At 35.6% G+C, this 25,775-nt stretch overlaps 1 protein-coding gene across 1 annotated transcript in view; it reads left to right on the top strand.

The window, feature by feature from the left end:
• The window catches only part of FBN2 (fibrillin 2), a 247,344-nt gene that overhangs the window by 9,672 nt on the left and 211,897 nt on the right, over positions 1 to 25,775 (top strand). The window contains exons 4-5 of the mRNA XM_044228355.1: positions 311 to 406; positions 8,523 to 8,618. Coding sequence (XP_044084290.1) covers positions 311 to 406; positions 8,523 to 8,618 — 192 coding nt within the window. The remainder of the gene's footprint in view (positions 1 to 310; positions 407 to 8,522; positions 8,619 to 25,775) is intronic.

The following is a 25,775-nucleotide window of genomic DNA, read 5'->3' on the forward strand; positions in this document are numbered from 1 at the left end:
GAACTAACTCTATTGTTACAGGAGACACTCAGACCCCAAATCCTGAATAGTTACACAAATCCTCCCACCTCCTAGGAACTGTGCTACCAGTCCCCATATAGCGATTTCTTTTAACACTGGAAGTGTTATTTTAAATGCCCAACAAATGCAAACATGCTGTATTTGTGCGCTCACAAATAAGTATATTATGGGTCATAACATTTCTATAAAATACATTTGTCATTGAATTGGATATTTGGTTTTATAACTCACAGATGCTAAAATTTCAGTGATTGTTATTTTTATATATTTTTGTTGTTGTTCATTGCAGTTCAGCAGTGCAATGTCAGGTGCATGAATGGAGGAACTTGTGCAGATGACCATTGCCAGTGCCAGAAGGGATATATCGGAACTTACTGTGGACAACGTAAGGAACATTGGAATAGACTTCATTTATTAGAAATTATTTGATTTCTCCTGATAGATGTGAAGTGGGTATTTCATACTAAGTCAAAATTGAAGGACCTATAAAACCGATGATGATAAAAAAACAAAACAAAACTATGTAGTAAGCCATACCTTACAGCTAATTTCTAATTTTTATCCTAGATTTTTTTTCTCTTTTAAGATTCTTATGTTTTAGAGTGTTGATGTTGAATACCACTAGTACTTCCTCAGATTTGACCCATATCACAAGTTAATATTTATTTACTTTTTTTACAAATCTTGCTTCATAAAACATGAATACTTTCCTGAAGACATGGTAAAGATTGTTGTGATTTCACTCTCTTTAGGCCATCCAAAATTAACTCTAGGAGAGCCGATCTTAAAAATGGTCATTAGCTCATATATATTTAGTTATGTAATGAAATAATGTAGGGCTCTAAAATGATTTTTAAAAAATGATAGTTCGTTGTGAAAGAGGGAGCTTTAATTTAGTTAAGGTCTTCTCGTCACTTATTGGAGCATATTCTGTACTAATAAAGAAATAGCTTTTTTTTTTTTTTTTTTTTTAAAGATTTTATTTATTTATTTGACAGACAGAGATCACAAGCAGGTAGAGAGGCAGGCAGAGAGAGAGGAGGAAGCAGGCTCCCTGCTGAGCAGAGAGCCCGATGTGGGACTTGATCCCAGGACCCTGAGATCATGACCTGAGCCGAAGGCAGAGGCTTAATCCTCTGAGCCACCCAGGCACCCAAGAAATAGCTTTTTAACAAAGATGTGGGGATGGTCACTCTTGGATTATGACATATCACTGGAGAACGCGCGTGGTTTGTGTTTCGTAGACTGTGGGACTCTTGAATCCCCATATTTTCAGTCATGACATCGAAGAGTGTTGAATCATATATAACAACAAAGTCCCTTCTCATTTCATTTGGATTTTATCAGAGACAGGGTCTAGATTCACTGTTAATCTTCAAAGTCTCCCTAAGAATTTCTCTTCAACATTTTTAACATAGGAAGATCAAGTAGTAGTATACAAGAATATCTACCTTGTTTTAAGCTAATCATATTTTTGTTGGAATTTTAAAAACTTAAAAAAATTGTTTTCAATATGCATAAAGCATAAAATTAACTGTTTTAACCATTTTTATATGCACAGTTGAGTGGCAAACCACCATTCTACTTTCTCTATATGACTACTCTAACTACCTCATAAACATGAAATCAATACAGTATATGTCCTTTTATGATGAGTTTGGTTTACTTAGCACAATGTGTTCATGGCTTATCCTTGTTAGAGCATATATTAGAATTTCCTTCCTTTTAAAGCTGAATAATACTCCATTTTGTGTACATATGGTATTTTTTTTTATCTGTTTGTCTGTGAATGGATCCTTGAAGTACTGCCACTTTTTGACTCTTGTCAATATGGATGCACAACCATCCCATTTGAGTTCCTGCTTTCATTTCTTTTGTGTACCATACCCACCCAGAAGGAGAAATGGTGGATCACGTGCTAATTCTGTTTTTAATTTTAAGAGCTGCCTTACCGTTTTCCATAGTGGCTCTACCATTTTACATTCCCACCAGCAGTGTACAGAGGTTCTAAGTTATCCACATTCTCACCAAAGCTTTCCTGCTTTGTGTTTTGGTTTTTGTGTGTGTATGTGTGAGTGAGATAGCCATCCTGATAGATATGAAGTGGTATCTTCTTGTGGTCATTGTTCTTAGTAAGATTGCCTTCCTGTTAGGGTAATATAAGCTTTCCATTTATAAGTGCTATGAAGTTTTCTTTTTAAATGATGTAAAATAAGTAAGTGACTTAATGTAAAGAAAAATACTTTGTTCAGGTCAGGAGTCAGCCATCTCTTTCTGTAAAGGCCAGAATATAGTTTAGACTCTGTGGTCCCTGTCACAACTCCTCAGCTCTTCTGTTACAGTGCAAAAGTGACCATAAACCATATGTAAATGAGAGAACTTGGCTGTGTTTCAACAGGGCTTTATTTTTGGGCACTGAAATTTGAATTTTATACCATTTCCATGTGTCACAAAAATATTATTCTTCTCTTGATTTTCCAACCATAAAAAATGTGAAAAGTGTTCCTAACTCACGGCAATACAAAAACAGGTGGTGGGCCAGATCTGACCTGTGGACCATAGTTTACAGAACCCCTTGTGTAGGTAACTTTCAGGTATGGCTATAGCTGTTGAGGTAATCTGAGACTGACCAGTGTAGAAAGCTGAGCATTAAGGAATTTGAGAGAATACATTGCACTGAGGCCAGTTTTCTTGCAGGAATAGGAGATGCCAATGTAATAACTTTTTTGGGCTAGGGTTGACCAGGGAAAAGCTGGACAGCAGTGTAACAGAAGTCATGGCAAACTTTCTTTTTTCATGGATGATTTTTTTTCTATATTTTATTCTAATATATAGGTATTTTCCAAATTTTATACAATGGACTCCAGATTACAACCACTAAGAAAAAACCTATTGTGAATACAGTATTTATAAAGAGGCAGATATTTATACCTTTTTTATACCTAAACAGAAGTGTTAGGAGATCTGATTGTATTTCTCTTTTATAGAACTCAGTAGCAATCAAAGAGACACAATTATCTTTCCTGAAACTCAACCTTTTGTTGTGTAGGGGGAGAAAATTCATAATTACTTTAAAATTACAGGGGGAAGAGCATTGCCTCAACTGATCTTACAGAGTATTAGCTCAAATCTATCATGAAACTATCTACTTTCAGCCTGACAGATACAGATCCTATATCTGTCTGGGGCATTTCTGTGTATGTGTGTATTTTCCTAGAGATTATGCAGAAAGCTGGTGTGTCCCTCCTCTGCTCTTTGCACAGAAATGGAAAGTAAAGGGATGAAAAGTAGTTTCCCTTCTTGCAGGAGATGCTTTTATGTTCTTCTGTCCTGTGCCAAACCATACCACTGCCCCCACACTTTTCAGTCAGGGGAAAGGGGAAAAAAGCCCTAGGTCATAAGAGCTGCATATTTGAAAATGTGTCTACTGAATATCTCATGAGAAAAAACTCTGATTGCCCAATATGTACTGAGGGTTAATAGAACATATGGTGCAAGCAAATTATGTAACCAGCAAAATCATTCACAGCAAGTACAAAGATGCAGGGTATGACACTTCGTACACATCAACTCAAAACCAGGTGTAAGGAAGACACTTGCTGAACTGTGTGACACAGAGAGAGCATTATAGCACTGAGAGTAAGAAAGCAGGTGTAATCATTTTCAGCTTGTGAATCCAGAAAAGCCCTGGAAAATCATTTGCTAAAATGAGGATTATAAAAACATTTAAACTGCTTAGCTACCTTCCCAGAAATGTGGAAAGCATTCCTTAGAAAGTGCTCTTTCATTCAGCTTGTTCACTGAGTTTCTCCTGTAAGCCCCACCTGTGCAAGGTGTTGGGAATGAATTAGTGAGCAAACAAGATGACCTAAAGGTCTCATTTTAGGTCAGTGGGTGAAGTGTTTTAGACAGAGAGAAAAGCAGATTCATAGCACCTATAGTGGGAACATATTTTTTTCTTCCACCTGTTTTGTAGATATTAAGAAAATCCATGTGCCTAAGGAGAGGAAAGGAGGTAAAGGTGGGAGGTGAGTTCAGAGTTGGTGCTGGATGGCCTTACCCACCAAGAAAAGAAATCGGGACTCTAAATTTTATGGGGAGCCATTGAGTTCATTTGAGCAGTGGAGTGATAGGATCTGATTAACATAAAAAACTTAATCACTCTGACTGCTACTGGATTGTAGGAAGGGTGAAGAGAACATGAGAGGTGAGTTACCAGCGCCTGCATCATCAGGTGCATGGTGCTGGCATAATGAGCGTGGGGCAAGTGCTTGTCATGGACTTGTATTCAGAGGTAGAGTCTGTAGAAGGATATGTGTGCTGGTGGAGTGGGTGTGCTGCGGGAGAAAAACAGAAACAAAGATCCATGATGACAACTGGAGATTTGGATGGAGCCCCAGAGGGAATGGTTGTGCCATTTTCTGAAATGAGAAGAGCGAGCTGGGAGTGGGTTAGGCCGAGCTGCAAACACGGGATGGCAAGAGTTTTGTTTTGGGCTTGGTAATTTAAACAGTCTGTTAGACCTCCAGTTGGAAAGATCGATGAGCTAAGATCTTCAGAGAGAGCTGACGGAGATAGGAACTTGGGAGCATGTAGACTGAATTTCTATATAGATAACGGGTTAATTATAGGGCGGGGTGAAGATCACTGGGAAGCTGGTGTGGAGAGTATATAGCATGTGGTTTTTGCCATTGCTTTTGCTTTATCCCACACCAGGTGTAAGCATTTCTTTCTTCCTGGGTGGTCAGCCTTCTTTCCATGCTGGAAATTGAGGCATATTCACATTTCTTTCCAACTCCGGTTGGAATGTAAATTTCCATTTCTGTTCTGTTTTAAGAAAAACTATTTCATAAAATAACTTTGATCGTAACTCATTCTTTTTTTTTTTTCGTAACTCATTCTTAAGATGCAAAATTACCTCTTTTGTTTATTTTTTACTCTACTTTTGTATGCATTATCCACTTTTGCTGCTGTTGTTCTTCAGTATAACCTTTGGGTGATAAAGAGCAAGTCTTATTTTCATAGAAATACTCTGTAGAATAAAAGAGAAGGAGAATTAAAGTTTATAGAACACTTTAAATGTCAGAGACTGTGCACTTTGTTTTATACATCATTTTATTCAGTCCTCAAGCCCCTTTCAGGTAGGATCTATAAACCCAATTTTCAGCAGGGGAGCAGAGAATCAGAAAGCTGACGTGATCAGGATGTGTGGAAACAACAGAACTCATCCCTTCACTGTGACTTTCTCCCTTGCAAAATAGTAGGAAAAGAGGGGGAAGACTTTCATGTATTCCAGGATTTTTGTTTTTTGGTATCTACGGTGGATCAAATTCTACAGTAGATGATGGGGATGCAAAGGCAAGCAAACTCTGGTTTGAGTTTGAGACCTCACTTTCTAGTTTCTAGTTTGAGACTTCACTCTCAGACAAGAAGTAGTAATATAAGCAAAGGGTCTCAGCCTTTTTGTTCATGGGAGCTCTTTTTTTTTTTTTTAAAGACTTTATTTATTTGTCAGAGAGAGCAGAGAGAGAGGGAGAGAGAGCGCGAGCATAGGCAGACAGAATAGCAGGCAGAGGCAGAGGGAAAAGCAGGCTCCCTGCCGAGCAAGGAGCCCGATGTGGGACTCTATCCCAGGACGCTGGGATCATGACCTGAGCCGAAGGCAGCTGCTTAACCAACTGAGCCACCCAGGCGTCCCTCATGGGAGCTCTTTACATTTTTTAAAAAATTATTGAGGATCCCAAAGGTCTTTTGTTTAAATGGGGGTATGTCTGCTGATACTTATCATATTAAAAATTAAAATAGAGAATTTTAAAAAATTACTTAAAATAATAAAATCATGTTGTATGTTTACATAATTTTTATGAACATTAACCATATTTTCTACCAAAAAAAAAAAGGTAATGAGTAGAGAGACATTGTCCTTCTAACATAGACAGATTAGATTAGGTTTAATTTGTACTGGACAGGCTCCTCAGGAGAAACTCAAGGATTAAGTTAGAAGTGGGAGTTAAAAGTTAGGAGTTAGAAGTCTGCTTTGGGACGCCCTGAGAGAATCACTTTCTCCACCTAGTCCAGGGGTGCATCCTGAATGTCAGTCATGAATGCTTTTTTCCAATCATGTGTTAAAGGCTAGCATGGATCTTATGAGAGAGCACATCAGGGAAAGTGATTTCCATTTATATTTTTTACAGCTTGATGATATTTAAAGTACTTTTCTCACATCATAATTAATTACATTAGGTAAATGCTGCCTCTTTGCAATATGTGTTTTTAGCATTTGAAATGTTCAAGTGCTGTCCATTGTTTCTACGGAGTTCCATGCCACTGAGACTTCTCCAACAGGTTTTTGTTTTCTTCCACATTCCTGTCCACCCCCATCTTTCTCACGCTTCTCATGTCCTTTATTTCCTCTCCTTTATCCTCTGTATTTGTTCATCCTGTTTATTGCCCAGCCCATATTTCAGGACAGAGATGAGTTGCAAGTGCTGTGTAGGCACTAGTGGAGAAACAGGAAGGTGTGGTTCTTCCAAAGATGCACTTGTGCGAATATACATAGAATCCTTCTTGCCTTTGAGCAAAGCCTGATACAAAGAATTTTAAAGCCACTAGCACACTGGTGCTTTAAGATAAAGAAGTCTTTTGTTTCAAAGTATGTTTTCATTTCATACTGTTAGCAGAACAGAAGCCACTTGGATGCTTTCTAGATGAAAATAGGTATTCTACTCAGTATTTGTGGTATGGAGATAGCAACACTATTGCATTTTTAGATACCTGATTATTTACTGAGCTTCCCTTTTTTGATATGTGCCTCATTTGAAGAGCGCACAGTTGTCCTTTGCCCCCTCACTTGGCTTTAATGTTTGAAGCTCTGTGTTTTGAGCACAATTCATAGAATATAATCCTTTATCTGTGAGGATGGTTTTTATGTTTGACAATGTGGGTGGATTAATAGACAAGCTCTTAGTACCAAAATTTTTTCTCAGAGAAGGCATGATTCTTGGATTCCAGTGCTGTCAGGAGAGTTTTCAGGAATAGTGGTTTTTCAGGGAATTTGTGGAACGGTCTTTATAGAGTGGTTTTCTCTTTGTGGTCCAGGCTGCTGAGGGTGGTGCAGTGGGGGAGAGGAGCCGCTCAGGGTCAGTTCAGGTTCTCTGTCTCTCTGGGGCCCACGGAGCCTAAACTGAATCCTGGTCTCCCTGGTGACAAGTGGAAAGGAGTGAAGGAGTGTATGCTGCCTGTGTTCGTCTTAAAAATTTGGCATTTGGGGTTAATTTTTTAATAAAAATATTTATCATATTGACACACTGAAGTTTTTCCTTATTTCCTTTTATATCCTGTACATACTCTGTATACATTAGTTATCTCTTGATGTTTCATTGATGAATTGAAGGTATCCCCCCCAACCATGTTCACGTTAGATTTTTTTTTTTTTTTCTTTTACCCACCCAGTCTTTTTTCTTGCAGGGTGGGGCTTTTTTTCTTCTCTGATTTTTCCTACTCTTTGTTGCCATATCCTCTTTATTTTTCCATATCGCATCCCTCCGTTTTTTCCTGTCTCTCTGCTGCCTATTGTCTGTCCCCTTTTTCCTACATTTCCCCATATTTTATTTTCTTACCTATGAAGATTGATTATGGGGGTAATAGAAGTAAGATAACAAATTGGTTAGTTACATTCTGACAGTGTGAGCATTTGAGCCAGCCAATCCTTGTGATTCTGTTTAAAAGAAAGAAAGAGGGACGCCTGGGTGGCGCAGTTGGTTGGACGACTGCCTTCGGCTCAGGGCGTGATCCTGGAGTCCCGGGATCGAGTCCCACATCGGGCTCCCAGCTCCATGGGGAGTCTGCTTCGCTCTCTGACCTTCTCCTCGCTCATGCTCTTTCTCACTGTCTCTCTCTCAAATAAATAAATAAAATCTTTAAAAAAAAAAAATAAATAAAAGAAAGAAAGAAAGAAAGAATAAAAGAACTTTTGCCAGGTGTGTGCCTCACAATGTGATTTACATGAATTATATAGGGTTTTGTCTCAATTTACATTACGTGTATTTATTTAAATGTGCATGCAAATTGTAACTTGTGTTTGAGAGAAAAGATCCATTATGGGCTACCTCTATGCTGTATGGTACAGATGACCTTTGAACAACATAGGGCTTAGGGGTGCCGGTCCTTCACACAGTTGAATATCTGTGTATAACTTTTAAATCCCCAGAAACCTAGCTACTAATAGTTTTTTGGAAGCTTTACTGATAACATAAACAGTGGATTAACGTATTTTTTAAGTTATACGTGCCATATACTGTATTCTTAAAGTAAGCAAGAGAAAAGAAAATGTAATGAAGGAAATCCTAAGAAAGAGAAAATAGACTTACAGCACTGTACCATGATTATCGAAAAGAATCTACTTTTGAGTGGACCAGTACAGTTCAAACCTGTGATGTTCAGTGGTCACCTGTACCTGGAGATTGACCATATAATGAGCTTCTTGCTGTGTTTGTGTGCAGCTGTCTGCGAAAATGGGTGTCAGAATGGTGGACGTTGTATTGGACCTAACCGCTGTGCTTGTGTTTATGGATTCACTGGTCCACAGTGTGAAAGAGGTAAGAAAAGAGAAATGAGACCTTCCTTTTGGAGAAGTCTCTTTTGTTTTAAACCAAAATATTATATAATTGTAATTATACAATTACAATTTATAAACAAAAAGTTGTATAATTTTTGGTTATCCAAAGAAAATTCTTCTGATGAAATTATATTTTTATTCATCTCTGATGATATCTATAACTTGAATGGTAAGATTACGAGACATAACTAACAACAGCTGGAGAATGTCCATTTTTTGCCCCAGAGTGAGCTCAGTTCAGGAGGCCTGTGGAAGTTCTGTTGGGCAGGAGAAAAGGAGTGGAGGAATGAATGCTCAGTAGGCATCCAGCATTGTCTACCCATGTAAATGGTCAGTCAAGCCAATATGAAACCAATTTACCATAATACGAATAGTACTTAAACTCATGATTGGTAGACTGGTGGAAATCTCCAGTGTCGATGTGCTAAATGATCTATTAATGATGTCCTGGAATCAAATGGGTGCCAGTGGCCTATTAAAGATGTTTAATTTTGGGCGCCTGGGTGGCTCAGTGGGTTAAAGCCTATGCCTTTGGCTCGGGTCATGATCCCGGGGTCCTGGAATCAAGCCCTTCATTGGGCTCTCTCCTCAGCAGAGAGCCTGCTTCCTCCTCTCTCTCTGCCTGCCTCTCTGCCTACCTGTGATCTCTGTCAAATAAATAAATAAAATCTTTAAAAAAAAATAAAGATGTTTAATCTTACAAAATGTGAGAAATAACTATTTAACATTAAACCATAGGAGTAAAAATAATGTTAAACTGGAAGCAGTATTACATAACACTCATAAGGACATACATCTTCAATTTATTTTCCCAGGGCTTTTCATAGCATCTACATTTGTACAGTGCATTCTTTGCTATGAAACGTGAGAGTGTATGAAGCTATGCCATTGAAATATTACAGATAAGTAGTAGTGATGGTTTATATATGTATAGAGGTTTTAAACTGCAAAAAAAACCTTGTATTTAAAAAATTGTACTCATCACCCTGTCAAAAACTTCATCTTAGTATTTGGGTTAAATCTTGAGAAGAAATAGAGAAATTGGAATTCTTGTTAAAGTTTGAAAAGAAAAATGTATGAAACCTTTTAGCATACACTGGTATGTATATATACCTCATGATATTTATATTATTCCTAGGGTAATTGAGATTTCTTGGGACTGAAATACATTCCGCAAATGACAAAGTTTATGGTTATATTTAGGGCAAACTTAAATGCCTTTACCAGATGCTTTTATTTTGGGAAGAAACATTAATTATGAAATGTTTGCATGAAAAGGTAAGTTGTTGAGAATGGAATAATACAGATTGCCTATATAATGTTAAGTTTATTTAAATACTACAGAATGAAAAATATTTCAATTTAAATTTTCAAACATAATTTTAATTGGTGGAGATGATGTTCATTTTTCTGGAAGTCATGTAACCTTCCAGAAAAGTTCTCTCATCCTGAAGCAGATTTCAAGGTCAATTCCTAATTGGCAAAGGAATTGGGCAGTTTCAAGTCAGAGGTTTCCAGGCATTACATCATCATTCTTCAACAGTTATCCATTCATTAGATTTGTTAGTTCTTACTACATTTATGGGAATCTAATAAAGACGTACATATATCTTACATGTACAGTAGCATGTTTTCAGAAGAAATTACAAAATTGATTAGTTAATGAATTGGACTGAAGGATATTTTTAAAACATGTGTTTGCTTCTTTAAAATATTTTTAATTATTAACCTTCAGATGAAAGCTCTAAAACTTTTTTTTTTCCAAAGTTAATAATTTTCACTCTTGAGTTGCACATATGAACTTACACGTTTTTAGAAGATATTTTCAGTGGAATATTTTAGAATGTAATTAATCCCTGTAAAAAGTAGAGTTGCTAAATTTTCTTAAGAAATATTGTCTACTCACATATACAAGGAATAGTTCATTTATGTTGAGTATAATGAATATGAATAGGCTCACATGCCCTGTTAACATTTAAAGTTCCTATTGTGTTTTTCAGTTCCAGAGTTTCAAAAGATATGTTCTTTGTTCTCTTAAAGATTTTTGTGAAATGAGGGATGTTTTTCCTCCTTAATGTAGGACACATACAGTTTTCCTTTAAATTAGCCTCTAGGGATCAGTTGTATGATAAAACATGGCTGCTCTTCCAGCTATCTAGGCTCCTGGCAGACTGGTTTCCGGGCTGGAGACAGACTGAGTGGTAAATGAGTGGCTGGCATGATTATGGTATTTAACTTGAGTCTTAGTGCTGGGTTAGCTGAACCTCTTTGGAGTTCTCTTCTCACTCATGCTGATAGGTACAATGACCTTTTATACTTAGCATTAAAGAGAGTTCTTATGGCCCCTGCTGATTATAGAAGGCAGACAACTCTGCTGTGTCCAAGGCACATGTGGAGACTCAGTCTTTTGGCTTCTCTTTCCAAATACATGGCATGAAAAAAAAAAAAAGATTAATAGTGTGCCTAATATATATCTGAGAATACAGAGAAATGGAATTAACATTGTATATCAAGACCTGGTGCTTTTTTCCTCAAACATTTAAAAAGTACCTTATTATTTATCAGTAGAAATTTGGTGGAGGTGGGGTGGGCAGGCAGGAAATGAATTTACGTAAGGAATTTCTGGAAAAATTTAGTGATTACTTGATCACAAATACAGCCAGCCAAAAGTCCTTATTTCAGTTTCTTTGACTTAAATGATTGTTGAAATCTTGAATTTTCCTTAAGTCTTATATAAGGACCATCTGTTAAAAATATATCCTAGACTCTTTTAAATTATCCAAAATATATTACTAAACACTGTTTTTATCATGTAAACATGACTTTCTTTAAAAATGCATAAATTTGGTGAAATTTCAAATATCCTTGTATTTGGGACATTTCCTTAAAATGTACATTTTTCAGTAAATGGTACCTTGAAAAGGAGATTAACTTTTTAATCTATTGACATTTTTAAGAAAAATTCCATTTATCAATCTGAAGCTACTTTATAAAAGGTGAGATCAAATGTTAAAAGTCTATGAAATATAAACTTTAAAGTCTTTGTGTAAAATGAATCAGGGATGGATTTCTCTTCAGGGTAAGTTTCATAAAATCATCCAGTTGAAGAACCTCATGCATGATCTCATTGTCTAAAAGCCTTTTGGAGGAGTCACGCAGCGTCTGCTTGAATATCTCCAGTCACAGGGTTCTCACTCACTCATCCCATTGTAAAGCAGGGTTTTGTGGTCAGAATTGTGGTTTTTCAAATGCTGTGTTGTGGTTCTGCCTAAGCTAGACCTTTAGGAGATGGATAGCCCATCCCTTATTGTCCACTTCAGTGGGCATGATGATGGTGGCTCTCTGAAAGGAGCCACTCATAGTCTTAGCCTTCAGTTTTGCATATTGGTAACTTGAAGTCAAATTATAAGTTCTTGAGTTATTCTGTGTATTTGTGTTCATCCACCCACATTTCAGGAAGTAAAGTTACTGGGACAGCTATTCAGCCTACTCAAACCATATCTCGATTCTTCAAAAACAGGAGTGGAAGCAGGCGAAGTAGGGTTTTCCTGAATTCTGGGAATTAGGTAGACCAGACCTAAGTGTGTTCAGAAATAATTGATGCATGTGTTAATTAACTAATTTCATGGTCTTGGAATTTATTATAAAGTACACATGGTGAGTTTGTTCAGCCTATGAAGTAACAGCAAATAAGTGTGACCAGGAATACAGGCGAGCATGGTGAGAGGATAAGTGGGTATATTATGCAGGACTCTATCTACTATGTATTTGATGCTTCCAAGAAATATATAAGCAGTACTTTCAGAAAAAAAATTCTTTCCACTGTAATATTCTTATCTAAGAGAAACACATTTATTATGAAATAATTTCAAAAATATGATAAAAACATGTAATTCATAATTCTTCCAGTCAGAATTATTTTACAAAATTTAGGGGGATATGCTTTGAATACTTTTTCCCACTCTACTTATATTACTTACGAAGGTTGGGATCTTTCCATTCTTACTGGAATCCACCCTTTTGTAACGTGAAATCTGCTTGTATCCTGCTCGCCATTTGTGTTATGAAATACATTACATTATAGATTGAAATAGTTTTGCTGCATATTGTAACAGTGAGGGCCAGGCATCTACATTCTCTACAATCATTCCATATTTGTAAAGTTATTATCTTGGTGTCCCAGATGAAGGAACTTTGCCCAGGGAAAGCTTATGATAGCACTGGGAAGCTTGTAAGGATGAGAAAAAGGATATCAGACAATCTAATTTAAGACCTTAAATCAATTACTGTGGTAGCTGCCTGCATGCTGTAATTATATTTCTCTGTTAATTGACATTTAGGGTCATTTCCAGATTTTCTTTTTGCTTTGTGGCCTATTTGTGTTTTAGCAATGCCGTGATAAGAATCTGTGTAGTAAATCTATAACCTCAATTTTATTCTTAGAAATAGAAATGCATAGAAATGCAACTGCTGAGTTGTTGAGTATGTGAAAATTTAAAGCTTTTGATGTATTTATTTCCCTCTAAAAAGGTTTTTATGTTTTATTCCTTTGGTGTTATGTGTAGAAGATCTTTTAGCATTCCCAGATCTTAAAAATATCTATAGTTTTTCCCCTGGTGCTTTGGATATTTTATTTCTTTTTGCTTTTCTAACCATAAGTTAGAATATATAGGAGGGTAATTTTTATTTTTAAATTTATTAATATTTTCATGTATCTTTTGAGTGTTTATTAAGTGTTAGGCTAGTTGGAGATCAGGCTGCAAAGACAATATAAACTCTGTTAATGAGAAGCAAACTCAAGAACAGCAGTGACCATCTACTTAAACATTAAAAAGGAATACAGTATGTAAATAATTGGAGTAGGGACAACTTTATGTGAGAGCTCAGGAATACTTCCTGGTTAAGTGAGAATTAGAAATGTCTTCGGGCACCTGAATGAAAGCAATATGACTCATTATAATGAAAAAAAAACCATTTTAGACTAACTTCTGTATTGTTATTAGAAGATACATCATGATTGACTTTTATGCTAAATAACTTTAAACTCTGTACTTAAGTACCAGTTAGGACAATCACTGAGCTGAACTTGTTTTATAGTAATAAAATGTCTGCCTTTCTCTTGCACTCTGTTGATTTATTGAAAAAGAAATTAAAAGGAACAGAGAGAGACTGTTACCAACCACAGATGTCAAACTCACGCGTGCCTACACGCACGCATACACACATATTTCTGCACTTGTGAGACCGTTAAGAACATTTTATAACCTCACACTCTCTAAGCTAAACTTAACCTTAAATGGGCATCAGAGAAATACCAAAAGATCTGTGGGAACTTTACTTTTTGGCACTAGCTCAGATGACATCCTTATCTTGAATGCCATTAAGCACACAAGGGAAGGAAAATGAGAGCAAAAAAGCAGACCGTGGCAAGTAGAAGGGAAGGGTGGGAAGAAAGGAAGGATGAGAGAAAAGGAAGGTGTAATGCTGAGACTGGGAGTGAAGATGCTTGGTTCTAGAAGGGAAAGGTCTACATTTGAAACATAATCATTGATTGATTTGTTCTGGGAGAAGCCAGAGCTCCCGCTTCTTAATCTTTGCTTTAAACCTCTGCTGTTGAGATGTGTGCAGTGAGATCAGATGTGTTGGCAGCCTCTTAGACTTCGATGCTTTACCTTTGAAACTCGTTTGAATTAAAGCGGTGAGCATTTTCATTTATTCCAGCTCTAAGTGTCCCTTACTTATAGTTTCTTTGCTTTTGGTTTATCTACCTAGAGGCAGGGAACCCTGCAAGAGAACATTTTAAATATTAGAATATTTTACGTGTGTGTAGTTGCATAAATATTTTCCTTTTTTCCTATTTAATAATAGGAACATTGTTCCTATTTAATAATAGGAAAAGAGGAAAATTTTATTTAATAATTAAATTGAAAGAAATGTTATATAGGATTCAGCGAAAAATAATAAATTGTTCATGTATACTCTGTACATTTGACCCTTGAACAACATAGGTTTGCACTCTGCAGCTCCCCTTATATGTGGAGTTTTTCAGTAAATGTACTACAGTACATTAACTGAATTTTCCTTATGATTTTTAATAGCACTTTATTTTCTCTTAGCATACTTTGTTATAAAAATCTAGTATGTAATACACATAAAATACATGTTAATCAACTGTTTATATTATTGGCAAAGCTTCTGGTCAAACAGTAGACTACTAGTGGTTAAGTTTGGGGAGTCAAAAGTAATATATGGATTTTCAACTGCATGGTCAGTGTCCCTAACTCCTGTGTTGTTCAAGGATCAACTGTATTCCAAAAAATCCCAAACACTATAAATTCCCAAATAGCATCTGTATTCAAGGGTTTTAGATAAAAAACTGTGGACCTGCAAGTGCTTCATGGAATTGTTGGAAAGATTAAAAGCAGCAATGTGTTCAGCTCCTGATATATAAGAGGCAGAGTGCCTGGTGCATGTAGGTGTCCACTAAGTAATATTTGTTGTTCTGTAAGTACACAGGGTGTAGTCAGAATCAGAGCTGAAATCTGCCATGTTTTAAGTACACAGCATGTAGTCAGAATCAGAACTGAATATTAAGACCTATATGACTTGGAAAAGTGATTACCCTCTCTGATCCTTGTTTCTGCATATAAAATGCATGTCTTTCATGTGACCCTTATTTTTGTGCCTTAAATGAAACTGTATAATACCTGGCACCCAATAAGTGGTAGCCATTGATTTTAATATCTTTTAACTGGACTCCCTATTTATTAAAAAAAAAAAAAAAGTAAGTATGTTGGCTGGCTATTCAAAATGGAAAATTCAAAAATGGAATTTCTAATGGGGAGTAAAACGATTTTGTTAATTACTTAAGTCATATCAATAAAGTTTCATGCTGTCCTTATTGGGAATACATACCATATTTTAAGGGAGGCTCACCTTCCTGGTATGAGAATTAAATGAGAGAGACAGTGCCTAGCCAGGGTCTGGTACAGAGAAAGTACTCAGTGAGTGATAAGCTATAATGGTGGAGAATGAAAGCAAGAGATGATAGGATTTCTTGTATGAAAATTGTCTTGATGAAGGAGAAAGATTATTCCCAGATTACTGAGACTGTATCAGATCAAGGTTCATCAGTTGTGAACAATGTTAAGTTTCATTGTTTAACTTCTGTAGGTTTTTCTGTGATAATACACAACAATAAACTGAAAGATGTATTATTATTTTGCATGTTATGTGGTTGAACTTTTTAGACCCTACTTATGTTGTTTTGACGTGTTTGTGCTGTAAATACCAGGGTTATGGCCAGTACTTACTATTTAACTGGTCTCTTTGATCTTTGTCTCTGCCTTCATTGTACACAAGGTCTATTTCTGATCATTTTGCAGTAGAACTAATACATGTATAGGGATTATTTTGCTCAAGATACTTGTAATCAATAGTCTTGCAAATGGCTCAATCTAATAGAAGGAGATGGGGAGGGTCTTTAAACAGGTTAGAGAAGTTCCTTTGTGAAGCTTTCCTTGACTACCACACATCCCCTGCCTCAGTTTATTTTTCAGGCAAAAATTAGGCATGCTCTCCTTTTATCTACCATTCCTCTAGAATAGCTCTCTTCATCACTGTGTTGTGACTGTTGCTTACCCGGTGAACTTTTTGAGAGCAGAGATTTTTATCTGAAGTTGCCTTTGTGTTCCTTCTTCACACACTGCAGTATATGTAAGGCACACCAGTTAAATGACTGGATAAGCATTGGTGTTCCCAGTAAAAGAAATAGGTTGAAAAAAACTATAGACACAGTAGAGACCTTTGAACATTCATGTAGGCTTATTTATCATGGAGACTCTAAGACACACCTAGTGAAACAGAAGCATAGAAGGTGAGGCTGGTCAAATACACTTGAACCTTCATATATGAAGTCTGGAGTGCCAGAGTCAAGAGGCTGCCCTTTATTCAGCCGGCACTGAGTAGAGAGATTATGAAGTACTTCTGTACTTGAAAGTAGTTCTCTGGAAAGGTTACTCTGGAGTGGCAAACAAAAAGGAATGGAGAGTGTTGAAACAGGCAGATTCACCATTCTGAACTCATTGCTTGTCAGGTGGATCACAGCAATGAATATAATATGTTCTTGTGTTTTTATTGAGACTGGATTTATAGATGTGTAAAATTAGATTGCTGGTATTAATTTGGAAAGGAAGATGTAATATTGAAGGAAAATGACAGTTGTGGAACATTTACTATGGTAAGTGCTTGAGAGGAATTAATACTTGTAACAACCCAAATATACCATTTTTAAAAAACATCCTATTAAGAAATTAAAAAAACAAAACTGGAGCACAAAGAAGTAAAGCATTTTGCTCAAATTTACCCAGACAATAAAAGGAGAAAAAGTGGGGTTTGAACACAAGTGGTATAACGTCAGAAGTCATGCACTTAACACAACATGATTTAAGTGAAAAACAACTGTGTGGAAGTAATATAGTTCTATTCTGTGAAACTGTGTTGTTTCATTTGTTCAGTATGAGAATGATAACATTGTGCATGATTCCAATTGAATGAAAGAGATGGCTTGGTATTTTTGTATCTTGTTATATAGCCCAAGAAAATCCTTTTAGTATATAAATTTCAGATTATAATTTTGAATTCATATACCCAGAGATTGTTTATATATATGATCTTCTGAAATATTTATTCAAAACTCCTAATGCTTAAAAGAAAGTTGAGACTTACATTTCCAGCCAAGATGGACTAGTAGGAATCAAATGAACCCCCTTGCCTGAAAATAACTGAAAAATAGAACAAAAGATAGGAAACAATGGTTTTAAAGATAACTGAACATCAGATAACAAATTACAGTGATGGGGAAAGAAATACTGGGCTAGAATTTCATAGCTTTCTGTTTGAGAATATCTTTCCATTAGCGCTACACAGCCTCCTTAAATTGAGGAGATGAAGTTGAACTTCAGGGGACACTAAGATGGCTAGAGTTCTTAGGACTAGAGTTTTCCTGGAGAGGAGAGAGCTGTATAGGTTCAGAGGGCCTCTCAGATTTTCAGTGGTCAACACATGCATGTGAGGAATGTATATGAGACTAGAGAAAGCATCATCTAAAAGAACTGGAATAGATATTCAGAGCACACACAAGCCCATAAATACAGCTTTTCCCTCAAACCAGGATGAAGAGATCCTTACATCATCTCAGACCAATGATTAGAGTACCCCACAAGTTCATTTTTCAGTAATGGAGAATAATTCACTACAGACTAAATGTTGCTCTAGTCCTGGTGAATAAATCGTAAAAGCAACATCCAGGAGGATCAAACATCCAAGAAAAAAGTTCAACAATATTTGTAAGAATACAAATATATCAAGCAGTACATTGAAATTCACAATATATGGCATCTAAACAAATAGAATAATTTACACATTTTCTACGAATAAGCAGAAGAGTATGATCATAATGAGAAGAAGTATAAGTTTACCAAAATCAATCCAGAACCTGTATGGATATTAGAATTAGCAGACTGGGTGACTAAAACTGTTATGAGGATATTCTGTATGTCTATAAACGTAGAGGAAAGACTCAAAAAGAGATGTGAAATCCAAATTGAATTTCTGAAGATGAAAACTATAATATCATAAGTGAAAAATATATTCTGGATGGGATTAATGGCATGTTAGATGTTGTAGATGTAAAGATAAGTGAAACTGAAGATGTAGCAATGGAAATTACTCAAAACAGAAGAGAAAGAAGTTTAAAAAATATGGGAGCATATTGGTGAGCTTCCGTGAGCTTGTATACATGTAATTTGGAGTTAGCACAGGAGTGGATGGTAGGAAAAATATATTTGAAGAAATAATAGGCAGACATTTTCAAAGTTTGATGAATTCTATAAAGTTACAGAAATAGGAAGATAATGAATCCGAAACAGAAGAAACATTGAGAAAACAATCTCAGGGGACAACGTGATCAAATTTCTCCTAAGTATGTAAACACAGAAAATCTTAAAAGCAGCTGGAGGAAAAAGACTCTCTTTTGTACAAAGTTAAAAAATTTTAAGGATCACAAAAAAGTTCTTGTCAAAAACGTGCAAGTGAAAAGACACTGGTACAGCATACTTAAAATACTGAAATTTTTAAAAAGTTCTAGATTTCTATATCTAGGAAAATGTCTTTGGCAAAATACAGCCTTTTATAAACATATAAAAGATGAAAGAATTTGTCACCGACAGACCTGCACTTCAAGAAATGTTAAAGGCAAAAAGAAAAAAGAATGTTAAAGGCAATCCTTTAAACAGAAGAAAAATAATACCAGATATAACTATAAATCCCTACAAAGGAATGAAGAGCATCAGACAGGTATCTGGATAGATGATATAAGATTTTTTCCTAGTATTTAAGTCTTTCCGAGAAGCAATTTTGTCTTTAAGCAAAAATAATGTAAAATTTCTGTGGAGTTCTTAGCAGATGTGGTGGTGAAATGAAATGCAACACAAAGGCTGGGAGGTTCTTATACTGCCAAATAGCATAATGTGTGTCACTTGAATACAGGCTTTGATAAATTAAAGATGTGTACTCTGCCATAAAGCAACTTAGAGTTGCTTTAGGAGGACTCAAAAATATAGAATCATAACTTATAAGTCAGCAAAAGGTGATAAAATGGAATAAAAATACTCAAAGTAGCAAAATAAGATTAAAACAAATGGCAATTAGAAGACAATTAGAAAGTGGTAGAGTTAAATGTAACCATATCAGTAATATTTTAAATGTGAATGGTCTCAGCATCCAATTAAAGCGCCGAGATTATTAGGATTAAAAAACCAATATCCAGTTATATGCTACCTATAAGGAATGTACTTGTATTAAAAGATACTAATAGATTAAAAGCAAAAGGGATTGGGGGTGCCTGGGTGGCTCAGTGGGTTGAGCCGCTGCCTTCGGCTCGGGTCATGAACTCAGGGTCCTGGGATCGAGTCCCGCATCGGGCTCTCTGCTCGGCGGGGAGCCTGCTTCCTCCTCTCTCTCTCTCTCTGCCTGCCTCTCTGCCTACTTGTGATCTCTCTCTATCAAATAAATAAATAAAATCTTTAAAAAAAAAAGCAAAAGGATTAAAAAAGAAATATCTGGCTGATACTAACCAAAGGAAAGCTGGAGTGGGTTAATTAGTATCAAAGAAAGTAGATTTCAGAGCAAAGGGTAGCATCAGGCCTGAAGAAGTTCATTTCATAATGATAATTTAAAGGGATATAACATTTCTAAATGTTCACATACTTTATAACATGGCTTCAAAATACACCAAGTGAAAACTGATAGAACTTTAAGAAATAGACAAATCTATAGTTATGGCTGGAGATTTCAGCACCTTTCAATAGGTAGAACTACCTACTTCTCTCTCAATGAGAGAGGTAGATAGTGAAGATCACTATCAATGTACGTGATGAATTTGATGTTTATGGAATACTCTGTTACAGGATAGCAGAAAATGTATGTCCTTTTCAAGTGCATGTGGAACGTGTAGCAAAAGAGATCATTTTCTGAATTATAAACCAACTTAACATAAATTATACACTGTGTGCTCTCACTCTACAGTGGAATTAAATCAGAATTCAATAACAGATCCCTGCAAAATATATTGTGTAATTGTGTAATTCATTTCTAATACCCATGGATCAAAGAAGCAATTAAACAGGAAATTGGAAAGCATTTTGACCTGAATAAAAGTGAAAAAAGTATATATTAGAATTTGGGGGATGCTACAAAGGAGTAGCTTAGTTAGAGGGAAGCTTACTTACAGTGCTGAGATCTGTGTTAAAAAGAAGAAAGGTCTCAACTAAGTGAACTCAGCTTCATTAAAAAGCTTAGATCCAGAAGAGCAAGTTAAACCAGAAGTAAGCAGAAGAAACAATAAAAGTCAAAGGGAAAATAAATGAAGTACCAAACAGAGAAAATGAGAAAATCATTGAAATTGAAAGTTATTTCATTAAAAAAATCAACAAATTGAAAAGCTTGTACTCACAATGATCAGGGAAAAGCAGACAGAAATTATCAATATTAGGATGTGAAAGATGATATCACTACATATTTCACTGATACTAAATGGGCAATGAGACAATACAATGAAAAACTGTAAGTCAGGTCAGTAAGGATAAAGTGGACAATTACTTGAGAGACACAAATGGGAAGCTCACTAAAGAAATAAACATGAATATCTATATTGATTCAAGAAACTGAATCTTTATAAGCCTTCTCATAAAGAAAAATTCTGACCCAGAAGGCTTCAATGGTGAATTCTACCAAATATTTCAGAAGGGAATAATGCCAGTTGTATGCAGATTTTTCTAGAAAACTGAACAAGAGTTAAAACTTCCCCATTCATTCTGTGAGGTTGAGTTACCTTGATACTCAAACTGGAGAAAGACATTTCAGGAAAAAGTAACATGAAAATATTTCTCATGATGTAAGATTTATCAGAATTTCTGCTAAGTGTATCAGCATTACTTTGAAAGGATAATAGAACCAAGTGGTATTTATCCGAGGTTATTAAAAATTAGTGTAACTCATTAACAATTTTTAAAAATCCTGTGATCATCTAAATAGCTGCAGAAAAAAACGTTGACAAAAATCTGTTTCCCCAAACTGTCAACAAACTAGAAAATAATAACTTCCTCAATGTGATAAAGGGGCATTTCCAAAATGCCTATAGCTAATATCACACTGAATGATGAAAGGCTGAATTCTTTTACCCTATCATCAGGAACAAAGGAAGACTCATTCTTCCACTTCTTTTGAACATTGCAATCTTTGGTTCTAGCAGGGGCAATAATACAATAAAAGTGAAAGTCATAGATACTGGAAAGGAAGAAGTAAAACTTTTATTTGCAGGTGACTTCACTGTCTGTGTATAAAGTAAGTTTAGCAAGATTGCAGGGCACAAGACCAGTGTATGGAAGTCAGTTGTATTTCTTTATCAGTGATCATCTGATTTAAAAACAGTACCATATACACTACCATAAATATTATGAAGTACTCAGGAGTAATTATGACAAAAAAGGTATAAAGTTTGTATGCTGGAAACTATATAAAGCATTGTAAAGCAAAATTAATGAAGACCTAAACAAATGGAAAGATACACTATACCATATACTATGCTACATGGATTGGAAGACACAATATTGTTGGACGCCTCTTCTCCCCAGATTTATTAGATTCAACACAATTCTGATAAAAATCACAACAGTTTGGAGAAATTGAGAGACTGATTATAAAATTTACATTAAAATGCCAAGAACCTAGAAAAGCCAAAGCACATTCTAAAAAGAACAGGATTGGAAGACTTAAACTGCATGATTTCAAATTTATTATCAAGCTATAATAATCAAGAGAGTGTCACATGAGGATAGACAAATAGAGAACCCCAGAATGTACCCACAAATGCATAAAGTTGCAAAACTATTTTATTTTTTTAAAAAGGTTTTATTTATTTGACAGACAGGGAGAGAGCATGAGAGGGGAGAAGGACAGAGAGAGAAGCAGACTCCTTGCTGAGCAGGGAACCCAATGCAGGACTCGATACTGGGACTCCAGGATCATGACCTGAGTCGAAGGCAATCGTTTAGCCAACTGAGCCACCCAGGCGCTCTGCAAAAGTATTTTAATACAGACTTCTTTTTTTTAAGATTTTATTTATTCATTTATTTATTTGACAGAGATCACAGGTAGGTAGAGAGGCAGGCAGAGAGAGAGAGAGGAGGAAGCAAGCTCCCCGTGGAGTAGAAAGCCTGATGCAGGGCTCGATCCCAGGACTCCGGGATCATGACCCAAGCTGAAGGCAGAGGCCTTAACCCACTGAGCCACTCAGGTGCTCCTTAATGCAGACTTTTTAACAAGTGGTGCTGGGACAAATGGATATCCATCCATATGCTGCAAAAAATTTAACTGTGATCTGGATCTCTCACTAAATATAAAAATTAGGTCAAAATGAATCATAGACCTAAATGTGAAATCTAGAGCAATAAGACACCTAGAAGGAAACAGAAGATCCTTATGTAGGTTAGGCACAAATCATTAGATGCATAACCAAAGAAGACCACTGCACACCCAAAAAAGAGAAGTTGATTAATTGGATTTCATCACAATGAAAAGATGTCTGGCCTTGAAAGACATTGTTAAGATAATAAAACGTCAAACAACAAACTGGTGAAGATATTTGTTAATCATATGTCTGGTAAAGGACTTGGACGCAGGATATATAAAAAAATCTCGAAACTCAATAATAAGAAAACAAACCAGTTAGAAAAACAGGCAAAGATTTGTGGAGACACTTGCTGCAAGGACCAATGAATGGCATGTAAACTTAAAAAAATAGGTTTAATATCATTAGTCATAAGGGAAACAAAAATCACAGGGAGATATTACTATTACTGTGGGGAAGTTTCATACATTCCTAATGAGAATGTAAATGGTATAATTGCTTGGAAACAGTTTCAGTTTCTTAAAAATTTAAACATACGCCTGTTACGTGATTTAGCTTTTCCACTCCCAGTTATTTGCCCCAGATAAATGAAAGTATTTGTGCATACAAAGACCTGTAGTAAGAGGCTCATAACAGTTTTATTTGTAATAGCCCCCAAGTGGGACACAACCCAGATGTCTATCAACAAGAGACTGGATAAGCAAATTGTATATTTCTAGAATGAGATACTTCTCATTTATAAAAAGTAATGAATTGATAAATGTGAAATTGACGAACCTCAAATTATGCTGAATGAAAAAAGGTACACACAAAGATATATATTGTATGGTTTCATTTATATATAATTCTAGCTAATTCAAACTGCTGTAACAACTAGCAGATTAGTGATTGCTGAGGGATAGAGAGGTGTGTGAATGGGCAGGATGGAGGAATTACAAAGAAGCAATGGGCAATTTTCCAGGAGGGTGGTAATAGATGTACATACATCTATAATGCAATACATTATTGCAGTGATGATTTTATGAGTTCATATCATATATAAAAACAGGTTGTTCCCTTTAAATATGTGCAATTTATTGTATATTAGTTATACCTCAGTAAAGCCATTTTTAAAAAATTAAACAGTGAAAAAAAAAAAAGAAAGTAATTGTTCAAACCAATTTAGCTTTAGGTTTTGAGATTAATGCCTCTGGCCATGTATGTTTTTATCTGCTTGTAGTAAAAGACGTGTCTATTAAAATCTGAATTTAATCACCTTTTATAAAACTAGTGGATGCTGCCCACTGATATGCAACAAGAATAAACTCCATATGTAACTTCTTCAAAGAAGTAATTGCTTTGTGGTAGGTGAAGTTTGGGGAATAGAAACTTTATGTCTCTGACAGTATATTGATATTATAATAAATATAATCCAATCAGTTCTTCCCTGAGGAAATACAATAGTGTTTTATGCTTTCTTAATCCTCTGCTGGAGTTAAATTCATACTCGGTAGAGATAGGGAAGCAGTGAGGGAGATTTCCTGAGTCATACTTATACCTTCAGGGAACTTTATTTTGGGACTTTGAGAAAGCAGTTCTCACTAATCACTATCTGCATAATCAGTGTGGATGTCTCAAGCCAATTGTCAAGGAGCCAGGAAATACCATTAAATAAATTATAGGAGTACTCTTTTATTATTCCAGCCATACCAACCACATCCTCTCAAGGAGTCAAAAACCCAATTTATATTGAACAAAGTGTCATAACACATAGAGTTACTTTCTGTTTGCCTGTTTTTGTTCATTGGGAAACTTTGTCCTTACAAAGTAAGTGGGAAAATTTTTAAAACATTAACTATTTTAGGGGTGCCTGGGTGGCTCAGTGGGTTAAAGCCTCTGCCTTTGGCTCAGGTCATGATCCCAGGGTCCTGGGGTCGAGCCCCACATCAGGCTCTCTGCTCCATGGGGAGCCTGCTTCCTCCTCTCTCTCTCTGCCTGCCTCTCTGCCTACTTGTGATTTCTCTCTCTCTGTCAAATAAATAAAATCTTTAAAAAAAAATTAACTATTTTATACTCAAGCATTGTACCAGTCTCCTTTCAATATTGTTACCTATTTTTCTTTAAACCATAAAACCTGATTAATATACCTAGGCCACCATTTCTTGATTTATTAACATTTTGCAATTTCTATTGTCTCTCCAGTATGAGGGAATTATGTGCTGTATCCTTATTATTTTTTTAAATTTCACCATCCCTGTTGGTTGATTGGATTTTGTCATCAGGGTTTTTTCCTAGCAAGTGTTCATGAGTGCTTCCTCACTGGTAGATTGTTGACCTGTTGCCTTATACTTGAACTCCATCACAAATAGGTTGATATTGAGGATTTATAGTTTTTCACTCATATTTTTATAGATACTCAGTTATTTTCTGTCACTGAATGTGCTATGAAGAAGTCTGAATCTAGCCTGATTTTTTTCCTCCTTGCTAAGTTACCTGATGTCTTTTCATAGATAATTGAACAATTTTCACTGTATAATTATGTATATCATTTATTCTATGCAAATGTTAGTGGAAGTGGTATGATCATTTGATGTGGAATCATAGTGTTTTTCATTAATCTTAAGGAAATTTTCTTCTATTTTATCTTTGGATAGTTCTGCTGCTTTAATAACTTTACTATTTGAGTATATTAATTTTTTTGGTTAGACTTATGAGCTCTTATTTGCTCTTTAATTGCTTTCATCTTAGTAATTCTTTTCTAGATGTATCTTTTCTGTTTTGCCCTTTCTAAATAATTTAATGGTTTTATAACTGAGTAAGGTGTTTTTATGTTCAGTTTTTTCTTTAGCTGAGAAGTGTTCCCTTTTGATACTTTTGTTTCCACCTACAGGTTTTTTTTTTTTTTTTTAATTTATATAGTTCTTAACAGATGCTCTTTAGTGCAAAGAACATACGCGATTATCTTCTGTTTCCTTGACTATACTTTTTTCTTGTAAAGGAGTATTTTTGTTTTTCTGCTCTGCTTTGTGCCTTATGAAAATGCTTAATCATAGTATGTTACATAGTTCCTGTCCCATTTCTTTTTGTCTTCTGCTTGCTTAAAATGGGCAGCTCTGTCTAAGACTCTATTTGTACTAACTTGCTGTAGGTGAATTTTCCCTTTCTCCTTTCCAAAATGGCCTGAACTGC

Source organism: Neovison vison, chromosome 1, assembly GCF_020171115.1.
Source record: "Neovison vison isolate M4711 chromosome 1, ASM_NN_V1, whole genome shotgun sequence".
Lineage (NCBI taxonomy): Eukaryota > Metazoa > Chordata > Mammalia > Carnivora > Mustelidae > Neogale > Neogale vison.